The 22,274-nt window shown below is 48.8% G+C and overlaps 1 protein-coding gene across 3 annotated transcripts in view; it reads right to left on the bottom strand.

Annotated features, from left to right (window-relative positions):
- The window catches only part of TOX2 (TOX high mobility group box family member 2), a 155,242-nt gene extending 136,952 nt beyond the window's left edge, over positions 1-18,290 (bottom strand). For 2 of the 3 annotated variants that reach the window (XM_069548607.1, XM_069548606.1), the window contains exon 1: positions 18,100-18,290. In XM_069548607.1, coding sequence (XP_069404708.1) covers positions 18,100-18,198 — 99 coding nt within the window. In that variant the 5' untranslated portion in view covers positions 18,199-18,290. The remainder of the gene's footprint in view (positions 1-18,099) is intronic. The other variant, XM_070289262.1, reaches the window with a different exon arrangement.
- Between the last annotated feature and the right edge of the window lie 3,984 nt (positions 18,291-22,274).

Here is a 22,274-nt window from a genome sequence, read left to right as displayed (position 1 = left end):
CTACAACCATGAGCCACCGGCAGAGAGCCAGCCCTTGTGAAGCTGATAATCTAGTGGGACAAAAACAATACACAGAATGAACAGGCAAACGACACGTGAGACGAGAAAAGAAAAAGATGGGTAAGGGGTTTCTGGTGGACTGGCTGGAAAGGAGAAATCAGCAGCATTAAACTGTAAGGAAGGAAAGCGCCCAAATAAACATGCTCTTGAGTCAGCGTGGCTGGAGAGTAGCGGGGGGTTTCTTCCCCATTCCTTAAACATCTTGGCAGGGAACCCAGTCTTCACAATTTATACTTTAGTAAGAGGAAGTAGGTGATCTTGCATGACCACACTGATTTTTTTATAGACGTTTATTTTTTATCTATTTATGTCTTTCTATTTATTTGGCTGCCTCAGGTCTTAGTTGTGACAAAACCGGGGACTGAGATCCACCAGCCTGTCCCCCATCTAGACAAGCACTGATGAAAAATCCTAAGGGTTTCAACCACCAACCCTCTTGACTCCCATTTCAACTTTCTTCCCTGGGCTCTGCATGTCTTTACAATGTGAATTCATGTAGGATCTTTCATTGTGGTGTACAGATTTTCTAGCTGCAACATGTTGCCTTAGTTGCTCCATGGCACGTGGGATCTTAGTTCTCCAACCGGGGACTGAACTCGTGTCCCCTGCATTACACCATGGATTAATCACTGGACCACCAGGGAAGTCCCCAGCCACACAGAGATCTTGATTATAGCCTGATGCCACCACTTAAAGGAAGACCTTTAGCAACTTTGATAAGGGGTAGTACATAAACAGTGGAACCTTTCTCTACAATATTTATCATTCACTATGGATGTTTACACTTAACTGTGATTTTGCTCTACATGGTTTATTTTACAGGGTGAATTTAGTTTTTCACAAGTAATTAAAAACCTTTCCTTATAAAGTTAAAAAAAAAAAAAAGTCCTGCCTTCCCAGCAGAAGCATTCCCATGGGCTAGAGAGAGATTTCCTTATCTCTGAAGGTCAGGCTGACTGCACTCCAGCTCCCCCAACCCAAGCAACTGGGAGTGATGCCTCCCTCCTAAAAATGGCAAGGTCATCACCCACAGGGAGAATGGAAGTGGACAAAATGGGGCTGAGATCCACCAGCCCTTCCCCCAGCAAGCTGATGAAAGATGAAACCACATTGATGAAAAATCCTAAGGGTTTCAACCACCAACCCTCTTGACTCCCATTTCAACCGTCTTCCTTGGGCTCAGCGTGGTCTTTACAACTCACATTTATTAACATTTGCAAAGCCCCAGACACTGTGTCTCTCATATTTACGCATTTAATCCCCTCGGCAACAATGCACAAATACCCAATGGAGGCCCAGAGAGGGTGACACCGAATTATTCTTGGAAACACAGCCTGGGATATGTTATGATGGCTATCTCTGGCAAACATAACCACCACCCCCATTCTTTCATTCTTTCAACAACTTATCACCGAGCACCTACTACCTAGCAGACACCACGTTTAAGTGCTGGGGACTCAGTGTTGAAAGAAACAAGCGTGACTCCAATGGTTGGAAAGCTTACTGTCCTCAAGGTGGAACAGGCCCTCAAGTCGTCTTACAGATCTAGCATGCAAGGGGGAAGAACACACTGGGGGCTAAGATAGAAAATAACAGGGTAACTGCAAAGATGAGGGGGTCAGAGTCTTGGAGAAGGTGAGGATAAAGCTGAGACCTGAAGGATGAGCAGGAAATAGCCTTGTACAGAATGAAGACAAAGACATTTCACACAAAGGCAATGGTGTGTGCAAAGACCTTCAAGCAAAAATAAGCATGTGGGGCGGGGGGCATCTGGGGAAAAAGCAAGAAGCCTGGGGTGGCCAGAATGGAGTCAATGGAGGCTGGTTTTGCTCCCCATCGTATCCCCAACTCAAAGCCCAGAGCCTCGGACAGAGCAGCTGCGAGTGAGGCTGGAAAAGCAGGCTAGATCATACCAGGATGTCTGGACCAAAAGAGGCATTTAACATTACCTGCACATCCAGGGGAAGCACTGGAAGGTTTTAAGCAGAGGTCTGATTTTGGTTGGGCAGAGTTCACTAAGCCACCATGGAGACCCATAAGCAATTGTGCCCAGAAAAATGACAGGATCTCATTCACAAATCAAACAAAACCCGATCACAGTCGAGATGGCTCCTCAGCACATTGTGCTGTCACTCGTGGCCATTGGATAGCGACTGTCCCCCAAAGCTAAGCGTCCCCAGCTGGTATGTGGGAGGTGGCCATCTTTCGGAAGAGCAAGATAAAGCAGCAAGTGACAGGACATGCTGACCGAGCATTGGACAGAGGCAAGGCCGTTGGCAGAGAGAATATTGTGCCAAAGATGCTGCAACAGGGTCGTGGCTTGTTGTTAATGGGGAGCCATCAGGAAAACACACTTCTGTGCTTCACTGATACTGTAAGACATAATCTAAGAGAGTGTGCAAACATTTAGTGCTCCGTTCACAAGATAAGGAAATCAGCTAACAGAAGAGCCAATGGAGGAAATGCATGGCACAGGCGGGAGGACAGGCCCTTCAGGTTTGGAGGTTTTTTCCTCTTTGTCTCATTTAAAATCAAACTTTGGCTCTTAGACATCAATAAACAGATCTGGAAAGAGAAAAAGAAATTAAGTATCTCAGATGCTTAAACACACTTATCTCATTTAATTTTATCAACAGATAGCACAGTTAATTCCATATTGCAGATGAGGAAACTGAGGCCCAGAGGTAATAAGTAGCTTTCCAAATGCCCTCTCGGCCCCTTCTATGCCTTTGCACATGCTGTTCCTTCTACCTGGAATGCTCTTCCCTGTCTTCTTCACCTGGCCAGTTCATCTCCAAGCACAGGCCAGGTGTCCGCTCCTCTGAGAATCCTTCCCTGACTCCCCCCACCCCACTCTACCCTCTGCCTGGCCTGGTAGTCTCACACCCATTGGAACTGCTTCTTTTTGCCTGTCTCTCTAACATATCAGACTGCGGCTTCTCAAGGACAAGGACTAGGTGTTCATCATCTGTTCATGTCTGGCATCTACCTCCAAGGCCTACATACAGCAGGCAGAGAGTGTTCCTTGCTTGGCTGAACGAATGAAGGAATAAATGAATTAGCTCTAAGTTTCAAAGCCAGAATTTGATTCTGGGTCACTATGACTCCAAGGCATATCTCTTGACCGGAATGTGAGTGTGTGTCTTTATATAATCAATCAGAAAACATACAAAAACATGGGACGCACTTCAAAACATACTGAGAGCTTCATTCACCCCTCTGAAAGAGCTGCCAAAAAGCAACACCCCTGGGGAAAAACAGGATGGCGAATGTGGATAAAGGGTTCACCAAACCCTTTCGCAAGAGCCTTTCACCTTGGTTAATTGTCTAGCGTAACTCCCCTGGAAACTTGGAGAAGGCAGGAGGCTAACTGTGTTACTAGGCCACTCTGCTTATGGTAAAAATGACCCTTGATTGAATAAGTTGCATCTGGACTGGAAGGAACTATAAATAAACTATAACTATCTGATTAAGAGGCTGTATTTGGGACCTCTCTTGGTGGTCCAGTGGCTGAGACTCTGTGCTTCCCACGCAGAGGCCCCAAGTTCGATCCCTGGTCAGGAAACCAGAGCCTGCATGCTGCAGCTAAAGATCCCACATGCCTCCACGAAGATCAAACATCCCAAGTGTTGCAACTAAGATCTGGCACAACCAAGTTAATACATATTTAAAAAGAAGCCACATCTGACGTTTCCCCTGAGTGTAATGACTCTTGTAACCGACATGCCCCTTGCAGGGAAGTAGATACTAGAGAATGAGATGGTCCTTTGGGAACTGAAGCTTTTAAGTCAAGTGGTTTCCAAAGTCACCTACTGAGGATCTTCTTCTCTTGCATCTGAACTAAAACCTGGCACTGGGGGGAGCTGACAAAGAAAAGAGAAGTCCCCCTCCATGGACAACGTCAGAGACCTCTGCTGGAACCTCTCCCACGGAGGAGGCACAGATCACGTGTCCTGCTGGCCAAGCAGCGGTTCTTGTTCCAAGTCCTTCGAGGAGACAGGTACCCAGGGTTGCCCAAGTGAGTCTTTTGAAGCTGAATGTTTCATTGAACCTTAGAGTCTTTGTGAGAGCGTTCATGAGAAAGAAGAGAACTGATGTAGAGGAGGAGAGAGACGATCCCAATCAGAAACACCACTACACTTATTCTGCACTTGAAAGCTCCTTAGACCTCTCCTTCACAAAAGACATGAAAACCTGGGATGCGGACTGCCCTGGCGATCCAGGGGTTAAGAGAGGGTGTGGGTTCAATCCCTGCTCAGGGAACTGAGATCCTATATGCTGTGAGGTGCAGCCAAAACAAAACTTGGGATGCCACCTATGCTCACTGTCCTTCAAGGGCCCAGATGACCTGAACAACACCCAGGACTAGAACGAGGGAGGATACGACTTACTTGATCTCCCAGAGGCCTCACCACAAACCTGCGATGCAAATGCAGTTATGTGAGATAATTGAGGCTCAGAAGGCAATGGCACCCTACTCCAGTACTCTTGCCTGGAAAACCGCATGGACGGAGGAGCCTGGAAGGATGCAGTCCATGGGGTCACTGAGGGCTGGACACGACTGAGCGACTTCACTTTCACTTTTCACTTTCATGCATTGGAGAAGGAAATGGCAACCCACTCCAGTATTCTTCCCTGGAGAATCCCAGGGATGGGAGAGCCTGATGGGCCGCCGTCTATGGGGTCGCATAGACTTGGACACGACTGAAGTAACTTAGCAGCAGCAGCAGCAGAGAGGTTAAGTGAGTGGTCCAAAGTCACACAGCTTGTAAGTGCCAGGATATGAACCCAAATACCTCCACAGAATTCGAAAGTCATTGAATCCACTATCTGGTTTTGCATAAAAATTCACTTACAGCTCAGGTGGACGTATTAGGCAGAGAACACATGGGGTAGAGGTGGGGGTTGCTGCTCAGGTCATTTGGCCCCTTGAAGGTCAGCAAGGAACCATCCCAGATGTTTTTTGAGGGGGGTGGGGGGAGAGTAAAGAGATCTCCTTAAATAATGTAGTGCCCAATAGGCACTTATTGAATCTTTGCAGAACAAATGAGCAATGAAAGGCCCAGGGTCCATCTTCCACATCATCAAGTATGTGTGTGCAGGCTAAGTCACTTCAGTTGCGTCTGACTCTTTGCTCTGCTATGGACTGTGGCCTGCCAGGCTTCTCTGTCCATGGGATTCTCCAGGCAAGAATACTGGAGGGGGTTGCCATGCCCTCCCCCAGGGGATCCTCTTGACCAAGAGTTGGAACCCGGGTCTCTCGTGTCTCCTGCACTGGCAGGCAGTTGCTTTACCACCAGCACCAATTACCAAGAATACTTCAAGTCAAAACACAGCACAATGCAACAGCAAAATTTATGCATGAGATTGACCCTGGGTTAGACTACTGAGGTAGATTCCTTTCCAACAAGTTGCTAAATCATTCCTACAAATTAGGCCCGACTTCGATATAAGCATGTTTTAATTAGCTCTAATGTGAAGGCATTCTACTACCAAATGCTGTTTGAAGCTGAAAACCAAGGCAGGAGGCCCAGCTGGGAATCCCCTGACCCCCTAGAATAGACAATGCCGAAACAGTTGAAACAAGGGGTGAGTTGGTCCACTCTTGCATCCCTGCAGAGGGAGGAAGCTCTAGCTGGCACCACGGAGGGGGCAGGAGAAAGGAGCAGGGAGGGCAGTCTGAACCCCAGCTCCGCCAGCCAGCTCCTCTGCTGCCTTCTGTAACGTGATTTATTAGGACCTCAGTCTTCTCACCTCCACAGTGGGGATGTGTGTGTCTAGCACAGTTCTTACAAAGACTTAGTGAGATGATAGAAGTGAGAGAGCCTGGCTCTGGGCCCGCAATAAATGCTCAGATAATAATTTGTGCTTATTCTGACCCTGCTTTTCTCCATAAAACAGCACAAACCTTAGGAATAAAAGTCAGTGAGACTGTGCTTTTTTTTCAAGATGGTGGGTGGAACACATAATTTTACCTCCCCCCTCTTCTAAACCCACTAGACTGGGGTTTCCTGGGTTTCGGTTCAACCCTCTTTCTCTTCAACTTCTTACTTTCCAGCACCCTCTCTCTGTTTCTGATGCCCACTCCTTTGTTGTTTTCTTACAGACCCTTTTGGAGTTATTTAGCTTTCATCTATCTGAATTATGAATACATATGCGTGTATATGAATTATGAATATCTGTGTTATATCTGTCTCCCCTTCTTTGTCATTCTAGTGGGGTTTAGAAGAGAAACCCCATTTTCTTAACTGAAATCCAGAAAATCCCAAAGAACAGGCAGCAAGGGCTGAAAGCCCTGAGAGACTTGACCTTTGTGTTAACCTATAGTCCTCTGCAAGGAGATCACACCGGTCAACCCTAAAAGAAATCAACCCTGAATATTCATTGGAAGGACTGATGCTGAAGCTGAAACTCCAATACTCTGGCTACCTGATGCAAAGAGCTGACTCATTGGAAAAGATCCTGATGCTGGGAAAGACTGAGGGCAGGAGAAGGGGCAAGAGGATGAGATGGTGGGATGGCATCACTGACTCGATGGACATGGGTTTGGGTGGACTCCGGGAGTTGGTGATGGACAGGGAGGCCTGGTGTGCTGCAGTTCATGGGGTCGCAAACAGTCGAACACACTTAGTGACTCAACAACAGTCCTCAGAGAAGCTGACTGTTGGCTTTAACCTGGGACTAAGCCAGGGAGAAGAACTCTATAATTAAACAGGAAGTCTGTCTCAGGGATTCCCCCTTGCTATGGATGCGATGATGTAGGAAACGCAAAGTGCATTAGTGCCCATGGGTGACTGCTGGCTGATAAGAGACATGGAGGTCCCCACCCAGCTGCCAGTGAGCTTGTCCCATGCTCTAGCAGAAGTCCCCAGCTTCAAACGTCTACACACAGACCATCCTCAGGGCACCTCTAACCAACATTTGCATTGCCTACCTACATGCTCGTGGCTTTCACAGATGTTGAGGAAACTTACAACCACAGAATAGATCAATCTAGAGCTTTGTTTACAAATAAATGTCAACCAAGAGTTACCAGGCATTTGTAGAAAATAACAGCATAAAAGAGGGACCAGGAAGTGAACCAAAGAGCTAGTCAACAAGAAAACAGAGTTAACGCAGCAAACAGAAAATGACTTTTTTAAACAATTGAATTATCATCTTCAAAAAGATTCAAGATGTTCATATATCCGTTTAGAAAAGGATGGGCTACTATAACATAAGATCAATCAAGAAACAATACAGTATTCTGGGAAATGAAAAAGTGATTACAGAAATAGAAATGATACTTATTAGAAGCATTGAACTAAAGAACGGTTATGCCTGGAAGTATACCCACCACACTTCACTCTGTGATTAACCCTAGGGAGCAGGGCTGAGAGGGTAGTGGGGAAAATGAAAGAGAATGAGAGAGGCTCTACTTTTTTTACTCTTAACCTATTTCAGTGTATTTTATAGAGAATAAAAACAATTTAAAAAAAAGAGAGAAAGGCGAGGAACTTTCCTGGTGGTCTAGTGGTTAGGAATCTGCCTTCTAATGCAGGGGATGCAAGTTCGATCCCTGGCTGGGGTATTAAGATCGTATAAGTCTCAAGGCAACTAAGCCCGTGCTGCAACACTGAGCCCACACACTGCAATGAAGAGCCCATACACCTGAATGAAGACCCAGTGCAGCTAAAATTTTTTTTAAATAAAATAAAAAATAATATTGCCTTCCCTGGTGGTTCAGAGAGTAAAGCGTCTGCCTGCAGTGTGGGAGACCCAGGTTCGATGCCTGGGTTGGGAAGATCCACTGGAGAAGGAAATGGCAACCCACTCTGGTACTCTTGCCTGGAAAATCCCATGGACGGAGAAGCCTGGCAGGCTATAGTCCATGGGGTCGCAAAGAGTCGGACATAACTGAGCAACTTCACTTTCACTTTTAAGACAAAGAGGGAAATGAAAGAAGAATGAAATGAAATTGGGAGTGAATTAATGAGCAAAAGATGTCCTATGATATCCTATGTCATGCCTACAAGTGACCCAGGCATTTGCCTCTGAGCTTCTTGGTTGCTCAGAGAAGATGAAAGATTGGTAAAGAGACCACCATGGCTGCTGACTTACACTGGGGCAGGGCAAAGAGGCTCTTGAAGAATGTGACAGGACCTCAGTCCAAAGAGAAAGCCACGGCCCCCTGCCCAGATGTGCCTCACTCAGGCAGGACCCAGAAGCTCCTCAGGAACCAAAGCGGTGGAGTCTTCCCCACCACACAGGAAAACGTGTGACATTTCAATGCAAAAACTCTGGAATCCTACCTAGGAATGTGTCAGAAACTCGCTGGGCCCCAGAATATCTCACTAATGACCATTTTTCTTCATTTGGTCCTAAGAAGCAGTTATCCACCTGTTCTCACTCACAGCATGAAATAAAGAAGAATCCAGTCAGTGACTCAAAAGTCTCTAAAAATTAACACGCTGGCCCCTGATTTCTTGGGGTCAGAGAAGAAGGTGGGTCTTCTCCCCCAAATGCAGCTCCCTGAAACAGATACTGCGATGCTTCCCTTTCCACTCATTCACTCCCAAACTGCGGGGCTCACAGCTATACGTGGGGCTGCCTGAAGACAGCGACCAGAGGACACAAGAATTCAAGGAGTGGGCAGCCCCCTTGCCTCAGTTTGGGACACACTGGAGCCCAGCTCCAAACTTCCCTGTGGGTCACTTTCATCATTACGTATATTCCAGGCCAGTACCTCCCTCTGCCCAGTCACACTTCCCCTACTCCGTTCAAGGTGCTCCTCCTGAGAACGTCCCTGCAAATACACCTTCCACAGGCAACTCTCCATCTGAGTCCATTTCCAAGGAGTTCCATGTGAAGTTGTCTCCCAGATGAAGGAGACACTCCCCCTGACCCACAGGGGTCCTGAAGAAGGCAAGAATCTCAGAGACACCTGACCAAGTCCAATCCAGGCTTACATGCCCCAGGCCAGCAGCACATCCCTGCTGGCCGAGGCCAAGACACAAAGTTCTTCCATCGTCCAGACGAGAGCCGGTTCTCTAAGTGTGCTCCCTAGACTAGCAGCACTGCCATAGCCAACTGTGGGCAGTGTGCATTTCCAACTCCTGCCCAGACCTACTGAATAAGAACTGCAGGATGCGGCGAGGCGGGGGTGGTGCGGGGGTGTGTGCATGGCACCGGCATTCTGAGTTCCAACTGCCCTCCAGGTAATTCTGTTGCACTAAAGTTTGAGAAGCAGAGCATCTCTGACTACTGAGGGAAATCAAACATAAGTCATTAAACTTTCCCACAGCAGAATGTAAATTGGTGCAGCCACTATGAAAAACAGTATGGAGGTTACTCAAAAAACTAAAAATAGAGTTACCATATGATCCAGCAATCTTACCCCTAGGTATACATCTGGAAAAAATGAAAACTCTAATTCAAAAATATACATGCACTCCAATGTTCACAGCAGCATAATTTACAATTGCTAAGACATGGAGGCAACCTAAGTGTCCAACAAAAGACGAACGGATAAAGAAAATGTGGTGTGTGCGTGTGTGTGTGTGTGTGTGTGTTTATATACATACATACATACATATATATAATATTACTCAGCCATAAAAAATGAAATATTGCCATTTGCAGCAACATGGACAGACTTAAAGAATATTATACTAAGTGAAGTAAGTCAGACAGAGAAAAATAATATATGACATCACTTATATGCGGAATCTAAAAAATAATAAAATCAACTTATTTACAAAACAAAAACAGACTCACAGACATAGAAAATAAACTTATGATTAACAAAGAGGAAAGGAGAGGAGGGATAAATTAGGAGTATGCAATTAACAGATAGACACTGCATGCACACTAAGTCACTTCAATCATGTCTGACTCTTTGTGACCCTATGGCCTCATAGCCCGCCAGGCTCCCCTGTCCGTGTATGGGATTCTCCAGGCACCAATACTGGAGTGGGTTGCCATGCCCTCCTCCAGCGGATCTTCCTGACCCAGGGATCGAACCTGCATCTATTACATCTCCTGAACTGGCAGGTGAGTTCTTTACCACTAGCGCCACCTGGGAAGCCCAACAGATATACACTACCACACATAAAATAAACAACAAATTCAGTATCTTGAAACCTATAATGGAAAAGAATCTGAAAAAAAAATACATATATGATGACTAAATCACTTTGTTGTACACCTAAAACTAACACAATATTGTAAACCAACTATATGCAATAAAAAGAGAAAGAGAATGCCAGATCCATACAGGTGAAGAATATTTTATAGGCATTTATAATAATATTAAACCCTCTACCAAAACAAACAAAAATTTTCCTACAGCAGAAGACCAAGACACGGTCACCAACAATGGTCTGGATCCAGCAACAACGAACAGTTCATACTCTGAACGATAACTGTAGCGCCCCCGCGTCTTTCCACTTAAAACCTAAGCAGCTCGAATTCAACCCTCCGCATAATGACCCCTACTGGTATCCCTCTCTCCTGCAGGCCAGTCTCCCCAACTTAGGCTGACAGTATCCCCAAACCACTTTGCAAGAGCTGCCTCTCTGCCTAGAAGGTCTTCCCACCACTCCACATGCGCCCCACATAGCCCGCTTGGTGTTTCTTGTAAGACTTTGCTATTTGAAGCCTACTCACACCTCTGACACTGTCATTTCCCCAGACAGTTATATAGTTAATTGTGACTCTGCATTCTGAGCCAAAATATTACAGAGCTACATGGTCTTTCATCTAGGAAAGCCAAGTTTCCTATCAAGTCACTGACCCTTCAGGACAGGGCTGAATCCCCTAGCACACAGTAGGCACTCAAGAAAACTTGTTGAGCATCAGAAAAACCCAGCAGAAAATCCAGCCTTGTAAAACCACAACCCTGTTGCTCTTTCTTGCAGGCACCAGAAACAGCAACTGTACAGTAGGAAATTTAAGCCTCAGGATAATTGATCAAAATTTATTATCCTGTGTTATACAACATGTTTTCACTAAGTTATAAAATTACAATTTACTACGACTCATTAAGTTAATAATTACTTGCCATATGTTTTTCCTGCTGCTCCCAAACCATGCTGAAACATCACTACATAGGTTTTCAGTCCATGTAAACAAATAAAAAAAAGATAATGGCCAACCGCGTGGATAAAGGATTTGCTGACAGGGAGACACAGGACTAAAATACCAGACAGAAAGCGTGAACCTCAAACTCTGCCATTGACATCACCATCATCTCCTAGTTTACCTGCACCACTTTCCAGATCAGTGGTTCTCAAACAGGGGTGATTTTGCTCCCCACCCCTCAGGGAACACTTAGCAAAGTCTGGAAACATTTTTGATTGTCATGACTCGAGGGGAGGTGCTACTGGCATCAGTTGGTAGCGGCCAAGAATGCTGCTCCACATTCCAGCATGCATGGAACAACCCCTACAACAAGGAATTGTCAGGTCCAAACTGTCAATATTGCTGAGGTTGGGAAACACTGCTCTAGATTACAGGGAACTTCCATATCCGTTACTTTAATCTGAGCTTCAGAGCAACAATATGAGGAAGGCATTATGCCTCCCTTGTACAGATGAAAAAAACTGAGACTTGGAGAGGTTAAATGATGTGCACAGGTCACCAGCCCTCGCCAGTGAACCACACAGCTGCAATTTGTACTGGTCTTCTCTGCCTCCAAAACCCACCTTCCCTCCCACACAGATTCAAGAAGGAAGAAGGAAAAAAAAGACGCAAAGGAAGTGCACAGCTCCTTGTCCCTCCATAATGCTGTGCAGTGACCGCTTCAACCTGGAGGCCCGGGAAAATCAGATCCAGAGACCACGGCACGAAGAGACCTCACGCTAGGAAGACCCTTTCCCAAGCAGCTTGCGCTGAAACTAGATTTCTCTTGCATTTTAACTTTCAATTGTGCTGTTCTTTGTGAATAGAAATGAAAGCATTTCCTGCTGGCGCTGAGTGCCTTACAAGCAGGATTTCTAGTCCTCAAGGGAACCTCATGGGGGTCAGGGGTTGGGGTGGGGGGAAGTATTGATGTGCCCATTTTCCGGATGAGGAGACTGAGGCACAGGGAGGTGAAATAACTTCCCTGCATTGAGGATCAAAGCCATGTCTGCTGGGTTACAGAATTTACACTGCCTTTCTAACCTGAGACCAGCACTGGGAAATCAGAGGAGCAAAATAAATGCCCTACAGAATCACATGGGGCTGGCAGCTATGCCACACAGAGATCCTTGGGATAAGGATAAGGCTCTTCCCAGCTTATTGGCTGCTCTCCATGCTGGGCTCAGTCCCCTGGGCCTACGCAGGGAAGCTCTTCTAAGAATGTCAGGTCAGCCAAAAGACTCTTGGCCTCTGCCCTGCCCTGAACACCATGCGCTCACTGCAAAAGTCTTCAGATTATAAGAGCCAAACAGATGCTAAGTTCTTCAAGCCACAGGGAACAACAGGCCAGCCCAGAATTCATTCATTCAGCAAATATTTACCTAGCACCTATGTGCCAGGCCAGCTCTGGGAATACAAAAGTAAAAGGAGACAGAGACGGTGGTAACCTACCTACTGTAGTATATGAGAGCCCAGCTCTTCAAAAAGCATAATCCTCATCCTTGCCAGGAGGACCCCACTCTACAGTTATAAAGGACATGCCCACACTTTATTTCATTAGATTTCCACACCACAGCCCCCCATCTCACGAGACTAAGGGTCACTAATTTGCTCTCCTTTTTGCACAGAGGGGAACACAGGTCCCGGGTATGGCATTTTCATGCTCAAGGTCATCCAGTAGACTGGGGACAGCTGTGCCAGACCTGGGCTGCTGCTCCTGACATCGGTAAGGTACAGAAGTGTGGTCCTTGTGGAATCTTTGGGACAGGCTGGGGGAGGACATCCTATAGAGAACATCCTATAGAGGACATCCTATAGAGAACATCCTTGGACAGAAAGTGAAAAAGCCTCCTAACAGAAACACAGGCGCCCTTCCAAAGTTCCCCCAGGACCAGCCAGCCCAGGGCTCCTCCCCCAGGGACCTGCCCACAGCCACCAGTGTCCCAGCAGTAAGATGCCATGGGGATCTCACCTACCAGGGATGCTGAGCAGGCCTCTCCAATCTCAAGTCTGGGTGAAGGTCGGACCAGGCCCTCCCACTTCGTGGATTTTCGTCACAAGGAGCCACCAATCACTCACTACCCAAGCTTGTCTAGATCGCATCCAGGGGTAAGATGCTGTGCCCAGAGCTGTGGGGGTGGAGAGTTGAATCATTCACCCACCAGCACAATTTCCTGAGTAATTATCGGTCAGGCACTGTGCCAGGTGCTGGGCACGGTTCCTGCCTGGTGGGAGCCCACAAAACCCTGTATACAAACAACTGAACCACTGCTACATAACATGTGGTCTCCGGAGTGGCAGCAACAGGACTGGGAGCTCGTCAGACACGCAGACCCTCAGGACCCCAGCACAAATTAGCTGAATCAGAATCTCAGGGCAGGAAGGGTGCCCCAGAACCTGTGTTTCAAATCTTGCCAGATGATTCCTATTGTGTCCATGAATTTGAGAACTCCTGGTCTAGACCACAAGGCCTTCCCCAACCTCACTACTTAAAATGGCAAACCAGTCCCTGGACTTGACACTCCTAACTCTCTTCCCTGCTTCCTTTATCTCCATAGTTGTACTGATGGCATCGGTCACAATACCACAATGATCTCATCCATATATTTATGACTTCCCATGCTGATACAAGCTCCAGAGGGAAGCAATTTGAGTCACTTTGTTTCACTTCTGTTGCCAAGTACGGTGCCTAGCACAAAGATGTGCTCTATAACTGTTTGTTGACTGAGTGATGGATGGCAGAACATGCCAAAACCCAAGCAGTAACCAGTTCTTGGGGGGATGCCTGGAAAAAGACAGAAGGTTACTGACCATGGAGCACTGCATGGAGAAAATGGTACCCAACTTGGCCCTGAATGATGTTTGAAACAGGGGTGAAGGATATGTGGAACACAGAGATGCTAAGCCTCTCACTGGAATAGGTCCCAAGTGGTGGATACCATTGCTATCTAATTAGTAGCTGGTATGTGCCAAGAACTTTTATACCCTATATTAACTCAATTAACTCTCCCGAACCTCAGAAGTAGACAGTGTTGTCCTTAAGAGGACACTGAGGCTCAAAGATATTAAATAATTTGCCCCACTCACAGAAAACTTGTATAAGGATGTTCACAGCAGCTTTATTTATAACAGCCCCAACATGGAAACAAACACAAATGTCCATTGGCAGGTGAAGAAATAAACCAATACAATGCAATATTACTAAGCGATAAAATAGAACAAATCAGGGATAAATACAACATGAATGAATCTTAAGGACACTTTATTGAGCAAAATGAACCCAGATGCAAAAATGTATATCCTTCATATGAAGTTATAGGACTTCAATTGACTTAGTACACATAAACTGAATTTAAATAAACCACTGATAATAGAAATCAGGTAAGTAGTTTCCTCCAGAGGTAGGGAGTGTTGACTGGAAAGAAGCATGAGGGAACTTTCAGAAGTGACAGAATGTTCTATATCTGGATTGGGATAGGGGTCACAAGGGTGGTTATATTTGTCAAAACTCATGGAACAGTACACTTCAAATTTCCATTTTAGTGCGTGTAAATCACACCTCAATGAGCTAAAATCATTTGCCCTAGGTCACAAAGACACAAGCGGCAATTTGAATCCAGATTTGTTCAATGCCACTGGCCAGTTTCCACTAGCCTGCCATCGTTGAGCGGGGAGCCCCAGGCAATGCACCCATCCTGCTAAAGCACCTTACCAAAACCCAAATAAAGGGACTTCATAGTTACCCTAGAAGGATGTCATAACTTCCAACTCCCAGACCATGACAGAGACCTGTGCGGAATGCCAGACAAGCATCAAACTGCGAGTCCAGGACCTCGGGTTCAGGCCTCCGCTGTGCTCTTCATCTGCTGTGTAAACTGTGAGTGTCCTACTCCATGACTCAGTCTCCCCTTGTGTGAAGGAAGAAGGAGGGGATCAGTGGTTCCCCGTAGGGAGACACACAGAGCTACAAGGCCGCAAATCCCTATGCTCAACCAGGCACCATTACTACATGAAATAAGTAATGTGCCTCTTTCATATCTTATAAGCTATTTTTCAAATGCATGCTAATATTATTGTGATTAATAAAATAAACATCTATTTCAAAGCAAAAATGAAACCCTAGCAGCTTTGTCATTGTGCATTTTCTCAAACAAAAGATACCAAAAGAACAGCCACTGCTCATGACTTTGGTTTAAAGAGGCTGGAATCTCTATGTTAGAGGATTACTAAGGGGACAGTCACCAAGGGCCCTTCCAGATCAACTGCCCCATGGTTGTCCAGCGTCACTTGGCAAAGGCTTGTCCTTGCGTTTCTCAGGTTGGGTCCTTGTGGGGACCGGGCTCTTATCTAGATTCCAGTGACCAAGCCCCCAACGTGTGGGTCACGTCCTGGCTGTGCACCCCAGTCTATAGATCCCAATTGTGGTCATGGTTGCATCTTGGGTGTGTCTCCCCTCCAGTCTGGAGAGTGATCAGGATCTCCCCAGTCCCTCCTTGCTGTACCAAGAAGCTTGGGAGAACAAGGGGCATCAGTTCCTTGGTACAACTTGCACCACCACCCCCAACCACTAGCACTGAAGGCGAGTGCCTATTGGTGATCTGCTACCAACAAACAGGCTTCTGACTTGTCCCTCCCTGAGCCAAGTGACATCCTCTGTCTCCCCCTGCCACCAGGCTGCAGGATTGAGAAGCATTTCCCACATCCAAGTAGAAAGTCAGATCTGGTTTTCACCTACCCTAGTGACCCAAACGCCACCCTCCTCCCACCTGGACACACCCTGCATTCTGGGCCAGGGGTCGGGAGATCACAGACAGAAACCAGAATCACCAGCTTCTCCTTTCCTGACTGGTTTCCTCCCACCAGGGTTTCACACTGGATCTTGGTGCTGAGTCAGAGCTTTACAGAACATCAGAATAAAGCAAGGGCCTCGGCTGAATGCCACCTCCCAAAGGCCCCCTTAGGAGACCACCTCACTCTAAGGGCGTTTACAGAAACACCACCCTGCAAAGGAGCACTGCAGGTGAGGGACACCCACCTAACCAGACTTTGAGGCACACATTCCCAGACTCACCCATGCCCCCAAACCAGAGGCTGGAACCTGGCCAACTTCATATTTAAAAAAATAACAAAGCCAAGGGCAGCAGATAGACCACTGCCCACCCCCCACCCCCCCATCCAACTGTCTTCTGCTTCCTAAAGATTCCACTTGCTACTTCTCATCAATTTCCCCTCCATCAGATGGAAACGGCCAGAGAACCGGCCTTCTCTTGAAGACACCATCCTCCTCTTTTGCTTCTAACTTTGCAGGTCACCGGACCAAAGATAAATCGCCCCATCCTCTGCGCGATCTCACTTACCGCCCGTCCCTGCCCCAGGTCTGGGGGCTCCGGACCCCACCCCATGCCCCAGGGGAACTGCGCAGGGCTCTGCCCCTAGACTTCAGAACCCGCTCCCCAAAGCCTGAGGACGCAGCCAGCGAGGTTCAGCCGGGGCGGCCCCCAGGTTCCGCGCAGGGACGCCCCCTCCCCGCAGCATCCCCATAGCAAGAAGCTTGAAGAAGAGCCTGCGGGGTGGGGTTAAGACCCCGGAGGGGCGCCGACCCAGCCACCGGACTGGCACTCACCACGCAGCGCCACGGAGCCCGCGAGTCTGCGCCTTGGCCGCGGGGAAACCCACGCGCGCCGTTCAATCCGGGCTCCGAGTGACGAAGAGCCGCGCTCGGCTCCGGCCAGCCCGGGACCGACGCACCGACCCGCGGACGCACGGACTGTCCGGCTTCCTAACTTAAGTTTGAAAGTTCCCTCCCGGGCGAAAGAAGAGTCTCGGACTGCGCCGCTGCCCCGCAGGGTCCAGGGCTGGGCTGGCAGCGCGGAGCGGGGTCGGACGCCGCCCGTCCCGGCTTCCAGAAGCGAGAGCTCTCACCGCGCCCGGGCCGCGCAGCGCGGCGGAGACTTGGCTGCGGGTATGACCTGGTCACGGGTTGGGGTGGCGATCTCGGGAAAGAAGGGGCGCCTCTCGCCACAATTCCAGTCGGGAAAGCGCCCGCTCGCCGTTCCGGGGAGGGGACAGGCCTCGATGGGCCATTACCAGCTCGGAATCCGAGGCTCCGCCGGGCGATGACAACCGATTCGTAAACGGCCCAATTCGTGCGCTTCGGCGGCAAGAAGTTAAAAACCCCGACGCGCGGGTGTGGACGGCCGGGCGCGGGATGCTGCTGCCCCTGGGTGTGACCGCGCGTGACTGGGTGACTGTCAGGGAGATTCGTGTGCCTGAGATTCACCGTCCACGGGGTGGGTGGCTGTGGGTGACAGCATGCGACTGTGGAAGTCACTGGGAGCGCGGGCGAGTGACTGTCGGAGCGACTTCTTTGTGTGCTTGTCCCGAGTTGTGGCCGCGTGCGGCGGCGTGGGGGCACGGGACGCGGTGTGCGGCGGCGTCGCGTGAGAACCGTGACCTGTGCGTGGCGGGGTGACAGTGCAGGTGGGCGCGTGACTGTGTGGTTGTGTACGGACGAGGGTGACCTGTGCGGGACGGCAGTGTGAGCAGGTGCGTGGCTGGGCGACACTGGGTCACTGCGCATCGGCTCGCGAATGCGGGCGAGGCCGTCAGGGGGGACGTGGTGAGTGTGTCACTGTGACTTCGTGTGAGCAACTGTCGGGTGACTTCTGCCTGTGATCCCAACAACTCCGGGCGTTGAGTGTCACCGCCAAGGGGATCGGCGCGAGCGGCGTGTGTGCCCGTCGGCAGGGCTGGGGGGTGCGTGTGCCCGCGCGTCCACACCGCCAGCATCTCCCCGCGCGGGTCCCCGAGAGCGCCCGCGTCCCGAGCCGCCGGGTGACCGCTGCCCGCGCGCTCCAGCCCGGGACGCTCCGGCGCGGCGCGGGGTCCGAAGGCGCGGGCAGGCCCCGCCCGCCGGGCCCCCACCCCGCCCCCGCCTACCTTGCCGCAGTGGTAATAGTCCAGGGGCGCCAGGCCGGCCGGCTCGGCCCCGGGCCGCGCGCCCACCGCGGGCGCCGAGGGGTACAGGCGGACGTCCATGGCGGGCGCGGCGGCGGCGGCGGCGGCTCCCGCGGGCAGTGCCTGGGCGGGCGGCGGGTGGGAGCCAGTGTGCGAGCGGGTGTGCGAGCGCGGGGGGCGGGCCGGGGGCGGCGCCCGGGGAGCGCCCCGCCCCCGCCCGCCCGCCCGCCCGCGCGCGCTATTGTTCCGGCCGCGGGCGCCGCGGAGGGCCGGGGGCCTGGGCCCGGGGGGGGAGGCCGCTCCCGCGGGCCCCGCAGCCGCCGGGTCCCCCGCCCGGCTCTCCGCCCCCGCGGGTCCCGGAGGGTGGCGCGCCCGTCCAGACGGCCCTTTCCCGTCCCGCCTTCCGCCGCCAAGGGTGAGGGGAGGGAGAAAGCCGTCCTACACCCCTCCCCAGAAGTGGGACTCTCCCCGCCCTAGATACCAGGGCGTTGCTGAGCCCGGAAGGTGGCAGAAGAGAAGGAACACTTTCGCAGATGGATGCTGCGTTACCCGGAGTGGCCCAGAGCCCGAGGCCGGCCGATCGTAGGATGTCCTCGCTCCCGGTCCCACTGATCTGAGTCACTGAAAGAGCGGCCCTGAGGGGCCTGGGGGGCTGCTGCTTAAATTCTCACTTTACAGATGAGGAAACTGAGGCAAGGACTCGTGGGATCGGTAACGGAGTGGGCTCCGCGGTCCCCAGAGGATCTAGGACTGAAACCACCTGGAGGAGTCTAAAGCATCTTTTAATGACAGAGAGGGAAGGGGCATAGAAAGAAGAGACTAGGAACTGAAGTTCTGGGGAAGCGGCCAGAATCGGCCACCCCCATCATCACGACCAACAAACGCCACCACTAGCCACCACGGTCTCCTGGAGTGAGAGACTGGGAGTGAGATGGCTCCCACAGTGGAGCAGAGAGGTGACTGAGACGAGCTCCCCCTCCCACAAAAAAAGCCCCTAACTCTTCTCATCACCAGCGGACAGCTAGCCTGTGTTGCTCCTCCCCTTCCCATCTAAGAATTGTCTACTCGGAGGACCTCTACGCCCTCACTTTCCACGGACTGGGCCACCAGCCCTGCCCTCTGGTTCCCGACTCTGGCACACTCAGGATGCCTGGCTGGGAAGGGTCTGAGGCCAGGAGGTGGAAGCAAGTCAGAACGCGAGTCTTGAATGGCAGCAGAACATGAGATGGCATCTGGAGAAAAGGCAGTGAGCCTCTTGCCCTCACAGGAACCAGCTTGGAACTTAGCTCCCAACTGTGATCTGGGCTTTGCTGGTCCTGGCTTCAAGCTAGGACCACTTATTCATGACCATAAGGATGCCCTGATACAGGATAGGGAAAGAGGCTTTCGCTAAAGGTTTGGGAACAACAGAGGGAAATTGCAGCTCAGAAAGGAAAGAACTTCTAAATACATTTCATCAATCATTGTTTCTAAAATTCATTGTCATATCTCATTAGAATGAATTTCCACTGGTCCCTCTCCTTTTTTTTTTTCCAATCTGAACATCCAGCTGATCCAGCAGCATTTATTGAAAAGATCACCTTTCCTCCCACTTCTCTGCAGTGTTCACTTTGTCATAAACCAGGTAGTCCATATGTTCATCCGACGGTTTCTGAATTTTCTAGTCTGTTCCATTAGCCTGTTTGTCTGTCCCTGAGCCATTGTCACATTGACTGAATTTCCGTAGTTTCCAATAAGTCTTTAATGTCCCATAGACTAAATCTACCCACTTTTAAAGTGTAGAGTGCCTTGCCTATTCTTGACAGTTGCACTTTCATAAAAATTTTAAAATAAAGGTTGTCTGTTTACACACACACTGGCACACACACAATCCTGCTGAAATTTGATTGCTATCACATAGAATCTTTAGATCAATTTGGGTAAAACTGACTTTAGTAAATATTAAGTCTTCCTATCCATAAACATGGTATGTCCCTTCATTTAGGTTTTTTAAAAAAGTCATCTCAGCAGTGTTTTGTAGTTTCTTATATATAGAACTTGCACACATTTTAATAGATTTAGTCCTGGATATTTTATGGTTTTGATACTATGGTTTTTTTGATACTAATGGTTTTTTTATTTGTGAGGATTTTTTTTTTAATTTTCTGTTTGCTGCCAGTATAGTGTGCTGGTTTTAAAATACGTCAGCAATTATTTGCTGCTGCTGCTAAGTCACTTCAGTTGTGTCCGATTCTCTGCGACCTCATAGATAGCAGCCCACCAGGCTCCCCCATCCCTGGGATTCTCCAGGCAAGAACACTGGAGTGGGTTGCCATTTCCTTCTCCAGTGCATGAAAGTGAAAAGTGAAAGTGAAGTTGCTCAGTCATGTCGAACTCTCAGCAACCCCATGGACTGTAGCCTACCAGGCTCCTCCGTCCATGGGATTTTCCAGGCAAGAGCACTGGAGTGGGTTGCAAATTATTTGATACCCTCCCAAATAATGGAGCCTTATAACCTTCCTCTTTAAAAGGGTTGGTTTTAATGGTTTTTAATCAATTGAATGTAGCAGAAGTGATACAGAATTGAGTCTAGGTTATGAAAGTTGATATATCTTTTGCCTGGCTCTTTGTCTTGGGACATTTGTCTTTGGAACACTAAGCACTATGTAAGAAGCCCCAGGCTGCTTTGAAGAAGTCTAAAGTGGCCCACACAGAGAATCCATATGCAGTGACCTTACAACTGAAAAAGGAGAGGAAAATGCCACCAGTCCCCTGCCGTTCTAGCTCCATATACTGACTGACTGCAATCTTGAAAGAATGAAAAATCCTGAAACATCCAGCTGAGTTCTTCCTCAATCCAAAATGCACAGAAATCATGAGAGATAATAAACAATTATAATTTTAAATCATAAAGTTTTGGAATGATTTGTTACTTGGGAATAGAGATCTGGAACATACATAGAAATAGATTTTTGTGCAATGCCTCTATATCTAGCAGCACTACCAAACTCGCTTATTCTAACAATTTTTCTGTAGATTCTTAGGTGGCACAGTGGTAAGGATCCACTTGCCAATGCAGGAGGCCCAGGAGACGCAGGTTTGATCCCTGGGTCAGGAAGATTCCCTGGAGGAGGAAATGGCAACTCACTCCAGTATTCTTGCTTGCAAAATCTCACGGATAGAGGAGCCTGTGGCATTACAGTCCATGGCGTTGCAAACACAACTGAGTGTCTGAGCACACACAAACACATGCAGGCAAACATTCTAATTCATCTATAAAAATGAGAGTTTTCATTTTTCCTTTTCAATCTTTAGACATTTATTTCTTTTTCTTGCCTTGGTGCACTGGCTAGTATTGCCAGTACATTTTGGAAAGAAGTAATAGTAACAGGCATCCTTATCTCATTCCTGATCTCAAAGGAACATTATCAATATTTCACCATTTATTATGTTGCCTGCTGTAGTTTTTTTTTTTTTTTAACTTGCTTTTTTGTTTAATTTCATTTTGTTTTTGCAGGTTGAGGAGATCAGTCCTCACAGTAAATCTTCTGGGTTTGGAAATAAGACTGCTGTCATGATTTTACAGATAAGTATGAGGCCTAGTGAGGAATCCTCAGCATCACAGTGTTAATAGCTGGACTAATCAATCAGTGGTACCTAAGCCTGGAATCCCACTTTCCATTGCCCATATTTCCACAGTCTTGATCTCACTGACTCTGGTTGGGGCTGTAGAACAATAAGCACCAGAGGATGGAGGCCCAAGTGCAATGGGTCAACTTCGGGAAGCAACTTGGCCACCCTGTCAGTCACCTATGTCCACCCCTGTCAATCACCTATGTCCATTCCCTTCCCTGAGGCGAGGTCAGCACCAAAGAGATCTCTGGGCATTTTGGCAGTGGAGCGCAGCAAGGAAGCCACGCAGACCCCAGAGCTTGGGCTTGCCCGTTTTTTGTTGGGAGTTGATCAGATAGGAAGTCATTTCCCCCAAAGAAATGCCTCAGCCTCATTTGTTGTTCTCAGGACAGGAGTGGGGCTTCTCTTCCTCTGGGAGATGGGGGTCTCTCAGCTGGCTGAGGCTGGGTTGGTCTTGCCCTGCCTGCCACAACCCAGCTTGAGGACCCAGAGTATCTGCTTTTGCATCTCCCAGTTCTCAATTTCTGATATCATCAATAGCTGAG

This window comes from Ovis canadensis, chromosome 13, assembly GCF_042477335.2.
Source record: "Ovis canadensis isolate MfBH-ARS-UI-01 breed Bighorn chromosome 13, ARS-UI_OviCan_v2, whole genome shotgun sequence".
Classification (NCBI taxonomy): Eukaryota; Metazoa; Chordata; class Mammalia; order Artiodactyla; family Bovidae; genus Ovis; species Ovis canadensis.
This window is presented reverse-complemented; position numbering and strand designations above follow the sequence as displayed.